The following is a 10,761-nucleotide window of genomic DNA, read 5'->3' on the forward strand; positions in this document are numbered from 1 at the left end:
ATACAGTAGAATTGAGAAACAAAGATAAATTACTATAATAGCTCCAAAGAGGCTAAAGTCCCATCACCAAGTTACTTTATTTACACCGTATGTGTTCACACAGCCAGCTCTCCCGTTGCTCTGTGCTGAAATGCAAGCTGGGAGTCTGACACACCTGCTTTAAATAGGGAGCCTGAAGCTCCCTGATTTAACCATCAATTAGGACTTGTCAGGTACTTCTTTTCTGGCAAGCCAAAGTCATTAACCTGGCTGAAGTAATCACAATTACCCAAAAATAACTCTGCCCCTTTTGGTTTAAAGATTCTGGGGAGATTCTGTGGCATTCCCGTGGCGTCATTCTCGCGATGGGAGGTGATGCACCATCGGCCAAAGATGAGACCATCTGGTCCCACTGCTAGGAAATGATCGTGTTGCTGAATTTATCTTCTGCTATTATGCCCAAAACAATCTCAACCTGTTCTTTCCCTGTAGATGGTGTGCTTTAACACCTTGTATACTATATTGCCCCTCAGTTGGACAGAAATTTCCATTCACTAACCTGAAAATAAACATACAGTAAAGCTGTAAGTTACCAAATTGCGATGCCTTCCCACTATCCTATAGCAGCATGTGAGCTACGTACACTGAGAGGTCACTTTCCAGAGGGCGCCGATACCCAAATTAATGCATGTGGCTTTAGCATTCCTAGACGTAAGGTGTTTTCAAAGAACTATTAGGCTTTGCACAGAGGGATCCGATTTAATTTAATTTGAAATCCAGGATTTGTGATAGAAATCTAGATACAGATGCATGCATTAATATATCCATTTGTAGAATAATATAAGAATGAACCAGTTGTTTCCAACATTAATGTTTCCTACGACAGTAGTTAACGCTGTACTTCATTGACTGTAAGATGCTTTGAAATGTCTGGTGGCTGTGGAAAACACTAAATGCACGTCTTTTTTCAATCATAACAATAAATGATATAATATTTGAAAGCCTAATCCTTGGGTCACAATTGCAACATGGGTGAGTGTAAAAGAGAGGATATATTGTTCAAGTTCTGTTCCTGAAAATGCTTTTATAGTATGACCTGAAAGGTGAAGTTTTTTGCTTTCAGGTAAATTTGGTGTAGGGTTTTCGAACACAGTTGGCATTAGAGTTGGTTTTGTATTCAGAAATTCAGTTTTCCCCCTACTACTCTATTGCCGCCTGTACTAATGAAGGAAATTAATACTGAAAGATTGATTTGCAGTTTTTCACTATGCATGGTTTGAGTTGGTTTCTTTTATCTTAACTGATTGACTTTGAACTCTCCTGTGTTTCTTTTCCCTCTTCCAGGTTGTAGCTGCTGATGTAATATCTGGTTCTGCCTTGCATGCATCCACAATTTCTCCCCTGCGATGCAACAACTTTGGCAATCATTTACACCGTTAGATCTTCAAATGTAACCCTTGGGGACAATGCAACAGTAATGCCTAACCCTTCCAAGCTTCTTTGCCTTTCTGATTTTCTTTCTCTGGACTAATGGCTTCAAAGATAACATCGTTTGCAGAAAACTACCCTTCATACTAACAGAATGAACCTGGTTACTTGGAAGTACTTCAAAAAGAATACATGGCGCTGAACTGGATCTGGTTTTACTACTGACTATACTAATGCGACACACACACTGAAGAAACAAACAAAAGATCTGCAGTGTGTGTGTTTTCCACTTCTTTTAAAATCTTTATTTGACCATTAGGTCTGGCTCATCTTTTAAACTTAGGTACACAGTTGCTGTTTTTAGAAAGCAATACAGTTGACATGTTTCTGTGCAGTCACTTGTCCCTGCTGGGATGAAATTGGAAAAAAAATAAGTTAACCTGTTCTATTTCTCCTGTTTTCTTTTCAGCGATAATAGTAGCAAAGGTCTTGCAAGGTTCGAAAGACTTGACCTGGGCACTCTGGAACAGCAAAGCAGTCAAAAGCTTTAACGGGGTGGCTCATTTTGTTGCAGTGATACCGTTGTCAAGTTATATTCCTCAAAATATTTCCTAAAATATTTCATATTTCACTACAATTTTGTGTAACAATTGAGCTAGGGTAATGAATGAGAAAAGAATGGGACTGTTTGGTATTGGGAGAGTGGAAACTTAATTCTTGGCGCCTACATATAAAAATGTTTGAGATAGTTCATGTCTTGATATAAGTACCAAAAAAGTTGCCTTTTAATTGCTGGAGATCTTGCAACTTCAGAATTTAGTGCATCATAAAAATTCTGTTAAGCCACGAAGAAGTAATCAAGTCAAAGAGCAAAAACTTAATTAGACCGTTTAACTAAAACTGTTTCACATTAATTGGAGACTCTTGCCTGTGGGTTGTTCACAATACACCGTTGTTGGTGAAAGGCAATTTATGAACAACTTGGATGTAAATCTCTACAATCAGGGCCAAGTTCTTTATCCTGTAAATCAGCAGGTACTGTGGGCACCAGATTAAGATGAGAACAGAAAAGGCGGGGGAAATTCTTCTACAAGTTCTCAATTTGAGCACAGAGCAGAAAATGCTTCAGGCAAAACAATGAATAACGCGTTAACAGAACACTGTTAAAATTCATGCACATAGAATCAAAGTTAAGATGAAAGAACCATTAAGTAACAGGTGATGCAAGTAACTCAAACACATCTCTGTTACAGCACAGCAGCAGATCATTCTGCCATTGTGTCCATGTGACTTTCAAATGAGCATGTACTTCAGCTGCTTTCCCTCTCCCTTTCCTGACACCCTGCGTATCTTCCTTTTCACGTAATAGTCCAATTCCCTTTTGATTGCCTTGATTAAATCTGCTTCCACCACACTCTCAGGTAGCACTTTCCAGATCTTAACCTTGTACACTATATTGGTATACTATATCACTGCGCGAAAAGGTCTCCCTAGCTTCTTTTGCCAATTACCTTAAATCTGTGCCCCCTCATTCCTGATCCTTTCACCAGCGGGAACCATTTTTCCCATCTACTCTATCCAGGCCCTCATAATTTTGAATATTTCTGTGAAATCTCCATTCAACCTTCTGTTAGAAAAACAATCCCATTACCCTTCAGTCTGTCTATGTAACGGAAGTGCCTCACCCCTGCAAACATTCTTGCAAATCTTTTGTGCACCTCTGTAATGTGCCACCCAGAACTGAATACAGTACTCCAGTTGAGTTCAAATCTGTGTTTAATAAGCTTAACATAACTTTCTTGCCCTTGTACTCCAAGCTCCTATTCGTAAAACATTTTAACCAGTCTCTCAACCTGTCTTCCAGTAACCTATGCACAAATACAGTCAGGTCCCTTTGCTCTTAGGTACCCATTGGAATTGTGCCCTTTATTTTATGTTGTGGCTCCATGTTCCTCCTACCAAGATGAATCACTTCATACTTTTCTGCATTGAACTTTATCTGCCATTTGTCCACCCATCCCACATCTTGTCTATGTCTGTTTGAAGTTCAGTACTGTTGTCCTCCACAGTTCACAATACTTTCAAGTTTCATATCAGCCACACAGTTTGAAATTGTGACCTGTGCAACAAGGTCTAGGTCAACAATATATACATTGGGAAGAGCATGACTGATCCCCCAGTCCAAAAAAAATCCACTAATCACTGCTCTGTTTTCTGACAGTCAGCCAATTTTGTATCCATGTTGCTGCTGCTTTTATTCCACGGTCCAACTGGTCCATAAATTCTCTTTTGCAGTAGCAGGTAGAAGGGAGGGTGGGGTCAGGAAATGCACATTGATTGACAAACTTAAATTCCCATGCAGCACTTTACGCACACAGGTATCTATTGACAAAGAATGCACTGTACCAGTGTGCAGACAGTCTGCACAAACACTTCCAGTTCGAGAGAGAAAATGTATTAGAAATGTTTTCAGAGGAACAGTGTATCAGTTGCAGCATCATCGCTGATCTGTAGCTAAGTTGATTACAATGGACCATTTTTACTTTCACGTCCCACATGTGAGCCGTATTGACAATAGATTGTGTCATTTTGATGCAGTGTACTTAGTTTACCTTTGATGGTTAATAGAAGATAAGAAATTTTAAGCACATGACCCCCAAAAATCCTTAATGTATAGTAGTTTCTCAAGTGCGGCTCTGACAAGAAATGAAGAGAAGCTGAAGGTAAAGCATTTTGCTTAGACCCTGTTTCCTCTGTTAGCACAACCATAAGATAGACTGTAGTTGAGAATATGTTTAGTTTTCTCCTATTTTTTCCTTTGTGTCTATTCTTTTAAATGATTCATTGCCAACTAGTTACTAAAGGAAAATTCTTGGATCTTGTTTGCTGTCAGAATTCTTAAAAAGATCCTCCTTCTTAGCCTGCCCTTTTTCCAATCCAGTTCCCTAATTGGGGGAGGAGAAGAGAGAGAGAGTTTGAGAAATCCCTCGTCTGCCTGTGTTGCCCAATATGTACTTTGTCTGGAGATTGATTAATTTACACAAATATGAGGCTGCATGAATCCTGAGCCCTGAACTTGAAGCTCTAACATCAGAAAAACTTGGCATCCTAGTGTGCTATTTGGGTGGAGTTATTCTGGAGTTAAACCTTTTTGTATTTAACATGCACTCAAGGTTCTACCCAGACAGTTGATTGAAGAGTCCAGGAAAAGTCCTCAAGTAATTGAATCTTGTATCTTTGGTCTAGGCTGATGCTGAGGACCACTCTGTAAATAGAGCCACATTCTGAGTGTTTACATACCAACTAATTTCTTGCTAATGTGAAATAGACAGTTGTTTAAATAATGATTTTCATAGAGTTTTCGAACTGCAAATAAGTAGTAATTAGAAGAAGAGACCTCTGTATTGAAACTAATTTGCCATGAAGACCACAGATTCTAACATTTATGTTCTCCTGTGTTTGCATGAACTTTTTTTTTGGTTTGGATGAGATTTGCATTGAAATGTGTACGTAACTGAGGCGATCAATATTTCTTAAATAATTCCGATTTTGCGTTGAGATGTATTTCCCCTTTTTTGTGAGACCTATAAAACCCTTTTCTAAATTTACGGTGCATATAATCCAAACTATGTAACCGTAGTATCTGGACAATATGGTTGGAAATATGGCTAAATTGGATAGCTGGACAAACATAATGTCCCTCGATGAAAGACAATGTCAAAATTACTTTTAAAGCAGTGGAATTAAATTCAATAAGGCAACTATCCTTTAATAGCACATTCTTTGTGAATTATACAAGTAAAATATTTTGTACTGTGCATATATCTTTAGGGTTCAGGCATATCGTTGAAGTTGATTTTGAATGTTACTTTTTGGATGTTTGAATGTTACTTGTTGGATCACTGAACCTTGACCTGTGTTCAGAACGTAGTTCCAAAAGTGGTTATATCAAACTGACATTGTTTAGTCCTTGAGTTCTTTGTTCATTTGTTGTTCTGGCACTGTTGTGTGTTGTCATGTTTTGACCAGCAAGTCAAACTATTGGCCATCCCAAACTATACCAAGATGACTCAGAATCAGAATTGCTTATATTAGAAAAATCACTTTGACTCATACGCCATTGGTATGGACTGTCACCAGTAACCTTGAACAGTTGAGTCAAAACGGAATGGAACAATTTAGGATTCAACACCGTGAACAAGCCCACACACAGGGTGGCAAAACCCATACAATGGTGGAAACTATTCGCAATGACATGAAAAATTCCAGGCTTTGGATGAAGCAGAAAGACCTTTTAGGTAGATTTCAGCGTTTTCCTCCACCGTTTAGGGGGAAAAAATAAACAGAGCTCCAAATGAGATTGAATGTCACCAGAGCACTTGTGTGTGACCATTTACAGTAGATGTACTTGCATGCTTTTTGCCCACCGTCTTATGTCCTAACTTACATGGAGTCAAGTTTGCCCTTCACCCTCTGATTGACATGGGCTAACAGTCCAGCAGTTAAAAAAAACCCTAATCATGTACAGATCCCTCCATGACCTGCTCCTTCCCATCTGTAAACTTCATCAAGTCCTCCAACTCATCATTCCTCCAACTCTTGCTGCCTCTGCATTTCCCATTTCATTAGTGGCTGTGCCTTTAACCATTTGTGCCCTGAGCAATGCAATTCTCCCCCTAAACTTCACCATCTCTCAACTGCTTCTCAAAACTTACTTTGGCTAAACTTTTGGTCACCTGTCCTAATGTCCCTTCTTTGTGTCTGTGCAAACTCATCCTATTAAGCACCTGGGGCATTATTGTAGTATTTCTTTGCATCCTCCTCAAATGGTAGATGATCTCAAGTGTAGTACCTTGTGGTTGTTTTGTGCATTGAGTACTTACAGATTGCATGGAACGTGCAGCACATAAAACAGGTCATTCAAATCTGCTGGATTATTATGGTGTTTATGCTCTACATAAGCCTTGTCCCACTCCTCTACAAACCTACTAACTCCTGTATTAAAATAATCTGTTACTTCAGAAGTAGTTACAAATCGTTGCAACTACCTTGTTAAACTTTAGTTTCAGTGAGATAGTGTTGCACACCCAGACTTCCGATCCACAGTTTTGACAGGAGTGAAGATTTATGAGAGATGAGAGTTGTAAACTGCTGCTGCAAGTGCATTAAACTTGAATCATAAAATCCCTGCAGTGTGGAAGGAAGCCATTCGGCCCATTGCATCTGCACCGACCACAATCCCATGCAGGTCCTATCCCTGTAACTCCATTTATCCTGATAGACCTCCTGACCTTAAGAGGCAATTTAGCATGGCCAATCCACCTAATCCACACATCTGGAGGAAACCAGAGCACTTGGAAGAAACCCACGCAGACACGGGGAGAACATGCAAACTCCACACAGACAGTGACCCGAGCTAGGAATTGAACTCGGATCCCTGGCGCTGTGAAGCAGCAGTGTTAACCACCATGCTGCTCAAGTTCGAAGTTTCGACTCTTGGCCTGAAATGAAATTTGAATTTGTTCTCATTCGGTAGCTCTTGCAATTCTTGCTGAAGGCTCAAAGTGGAGTACTGCGTACGGTTTTAGTTCAGAAATCGGCCCTTCCAAGGAGGTCACATTTAAAGCCAGGGTTAGAGATCTGTTCCATCCTCCTGACTGAAAGAGGGAGCATGTGACAAGAAGCAGGAGTGGGAGAACTCAAAAGACAAAAAAAATTACATCTTCGGATTCTGCAGAGTTGTGACTACTTTGGCAAGTCTGTTTAGTTCCAGTGATGAGAGAATTTGAAGGTCAGTTGGTATGAGAGAGAATTGTGGATTGTAACTGAAGAAAGGGAAAGTTTTGTAAAGTATTTGAGAAGCTTAAAAGTGGAGCAGCTTGTGAAGGGTTAGAATTGAATAAGAATTTGGCGAATGATTGTCTCGTAGAGAAAACCAGGAACAGTACCATGATTTGTTTTATAAATGATGAACCACGTCTCACTAATGCAGAATTAATTGTAATCCAGTGGTTAAGAGCCAGTTTAGAAAAGTTTTGTTTTTGTGTCTTGGAGATTAATGTGTGATTAGACCATTCTGGCTTTCCAGTTCAGACTGACATTTCAGCTAATGAATCCTCTATTTTAAGGACATAGGAACGGAAGGCACCATTTATCTCTGGTTAGACCATTGTCGGATACGTACTAATTATATTTCCCTATTAAGCTGTGCACCATTTTAATTCCAAGCAGAAAATAACAATTCCTTCCTGCTGCATTCCCTTCTGCTTTCAATGTTTCTGCCACTCTTTTCAAATTAATCGTAATGCTATTTCATTAATTTCTGGGTGATTCCCATTCCACATAATTTGTCATGTCAATCTGATTGTAACTTACTTTGGCTCCCTTCTATCTTTAAAAAAAAAAGTTTATTCTATTTAGAGCAGCTAAAGAGATTTTCACCTCGTCAGCCCTCCCCCATTCTCAGCACCTTACTATGCCTCAGAAGGGAGTACCTTGAGCCGTACTTGAGAGATACGAATGCTGAGGGGGAGTGTAGCCTTTTCAGATGAGATGTTCAACTATCAGCCCTCTCAGGTAGATATGAATAATCTCCTGGCAGTATTTGAAGAAGTGTAGCCAATGAAGTACTTTTTGAGCGTTGTCACTATTGTAATGTCGGAAACGTGGCAGCCAATGTGCGCACACAAATGTGAAAATGGCAGGATAATCTGTTTTTTGTGATGTTGATCAAAGGATAAATATTTGGAGAATAATGTCCCTGCTGTTTGCAATTTGCCATCAAATCTTTTACATGCCCCTGAGGGGCAGACTGGACAGCACTGCACTGGAATGTCAGACTTGTTTTTTGTGCTGAACCTGCAACCTTCTATCTTCAATGGTTCACTCAATCGCCTGTGATGAGTTTTGGGATCAGAAGGACAGGAAAATTGCTCCATAAACACTAGTTTTCTAAAAATAAGCTCCAGTTTTGCAAACTCTTATTGCCTGCACTATTCATTGCTGAAGAACGGACACTGCGCTGTTTTGCAGGTCTTTGCCAATGCTTGAACATCAATTCAAGTGGCAGCTTGGATTGAATTGTAATTCAGATGCTTCCGTCCAACCCCTACCCTCTGGGAAGGCGCTTGGTTCAAATTGTGCAACTGGAATTGGGTACTTGATTGCAGAAAATTGTAACGTCTCCCTCTGTACAAGTGCATCTTTATAGAGGGCTACCTAAATCTTATACTAAACTGAAAATTGAAATGTTGAGCTGTTGCTTTGTTCCAGATGTTGACACACACATTGTGTGGATCAGGCTATTTTCTGGTTCTTTATTTTCAGAATTACCATTTCAAAATGAATATTATTAATTTGCTGGTAAAACAAATCATTATTGATTGTAATCTTGTTACGATGTGAGTGCAACAATTGAAAACTGTTTTAGGTTTATAGTGTTTAGAATGCAGCCATATAATGGTTAAATTACAGGGCTTGTTATCCAGAGCGCTGGTCTAATAATTCAGAGACATGAGTTTAAATCCCACTACAATAGCTAGGGAATTGCGTTCAGCCAATTTATTAAACCTGGGATAGAAAGCCAGTGTCAATGATGGTAATTGTGGTAATTGCTTCGCCAATGTGCTTGAGGAAAGTCAGCCTGTCATCCTTACCTAGTGTGGTTGATACGTGACTCCAGATCTGCAGCAATGTGACTCATTCTTAACTATTTTCTGAAGTGGCCCAGAGAACTACTAGTTGTATGAAAGAAACCCCATGAGCACTGTGGGAGCACCTTCACGATGTGAACTGCAGCAACTCAAGCAGGTGGTTCATCACCACATGGCATTTAGGAATGAGCAATAAATACTGGCCTTGTTAACGACACCCACATCCTATTCGTTAATAATAAAAAAAGCAAAAAACAAAATTGGGATTGAAACCATGTTACTAGGAGGGGGTTTTATGCCTTTGACTTATTAATTACTCTCAAGGTTCGAAGATCCTCTCAGTTACAAACACAGCATTTTTTTTCTCTTGGGTCTGTAACAATTGTGTTGGATTGGTTCAGCTACTTTTCTTTGTACTGCACCTGAAATTGAATGTAATGCAAATGTGTTACAGTGACACCGAAGTATATTGGAACAGAGTAGCATCGTAAGCACGCTGGTTTCAGTGCAATCTTAAACATGTATTATGAATGTAAATTACATTTTATATTGGCTTCCTGAAGCTAGGTGTAGCATTTTGGTACTTTAGAAATTCTGTACATGGATTCTGTATCTGTATGTGTGTGTGTGTGTGTGTGTGTATGCGTGTGTGCCTTTTTTTTAAAAAAAGGGGAGTTTTCAATAATTTATTGGTGGCTTAAACTTTAAGGATTGGGTGTTTTAGTGTTGGATTCTTGCACCTTGTACACTGGTGCTGTTTAAGTTTAGTGCTTCCTTTAAAAAAAAATTCTGTACGTTGCTAAGTGGTGGCTGCCATTCTGCAGTATTTTGCAATAAGTGATGTGTTTTCAAAATTTTAATATTATGGGATGGTAATGCAAGGGAGCGGATACGACACAAAGTTTTCACCGCCACACCCCACCACCCAAAAAATAAATTAAAATGTGAAAAATGGCTGTTCTGATTGTAGAATGTTGCAGCAGTAGCTGAAATGCAATACAATATGTACATGGTGGCTGTTAAAGTAAGCAACACATTTCTGTAAGCAACTTAATTAGATTTGAATGTGATGTAAATTTGTACAGTAAAGTTATATTTTCTATAAACTGGGTTTGTCTTCCAGGAAACTGCGATTAATTTATGAGAATCTGTTAGTATTAACCAAGGTCTATGTTTAGTTAATGCAACCCTGAGAGTCAGTATGCTGGATGAATTCTGTATCAAACGTATAGGTTTTTTTTTGTGCAGACAATATTGTTTTAATGCTCAGAATAAAAATTTTCATTTACCAATTGTGCTGTATTTTATTTAACAGAGAATGTGAGATTTTTTAATGCACCACGTTTGCACGTTTTTGCTAAAGGGGGCACCGGAAAGGGGAGAGAGCTGTCATCATGCAACAGCTGTGGTGACTTTCTCGGATCTGAATCAGAGGTTTGAGGATTTACCATAGATGATAGATCAACTTATGAGCTATCAGGCAGCAGTACTATCCATTGTGCCATCCATTCTTGTGAGCTGTGCTCAGCATATCCTCTAATTCTATCATTTACCTTTGTTTTATACTTCCAAAACTGTGTTCTAATTCTTTTAAACTCTCTAACAATGATGGACCTACCTCATATGAAGATGATCTTCCTCTACACCCTAGCTGTGACTGTAGCACTACATTCTGCACCACCTCCTTCCCTACGTACAGTAT

General features: G+C 39.2%; 1 protein-coding gene across 8 annotated transcripts in view; it reads left to right on the plus strand.

Moving 5' to 3' along the window:
- Nucleotides 1-10,351, plus strand: part of ksr1a (kinase suppressor of ras 1a) — a 177,401-nt gene extending 167,050 nt beyond the window's left edge. For 6 of the 8 annotated variants that reach the window (XM_080210871.1, XM_080210868.1, XM_080210870.1 and 3 more), the window contains one exon: nucleotides 1,877-10,351. Coding sequence is in view for 6 of the 8 variants with exons in the window: in XM_080210868.1 (XP_080066994.1) it covers nucleotides 1,877-1,958 (82 nt within the window). In the remaining 2 variants the exon portion in view is untranslated. Of the gene's footprint in view, nucleotides 1-1,323 lie in introns of all 8 variants that reach the window. The other 2 variants (XM_080210872.1, XM_080210873.1) reach the window with 1 other exon arrangement.
- The last annotated feature ends 410 nt before the right edge of the window (nucleotides 10,352-10,761 follow it).

This window comes from Carcharhinus amblyrhynchos, chromosome 23, assembly GCF_965287045.1.
Source record: "Carcharhinus amblyrhynchos chromosome 23, sCarAmb.v2.hapA, whole genome shotgun sequence".
Classification (NCBI taxonomy): Eukaryota; Metazoa; Chordata; class Chondrichthyes; order Carcharhiniformes; family Carcharhinidae; genus Carcharhinus; species Carcharhinus amblyrhynchos.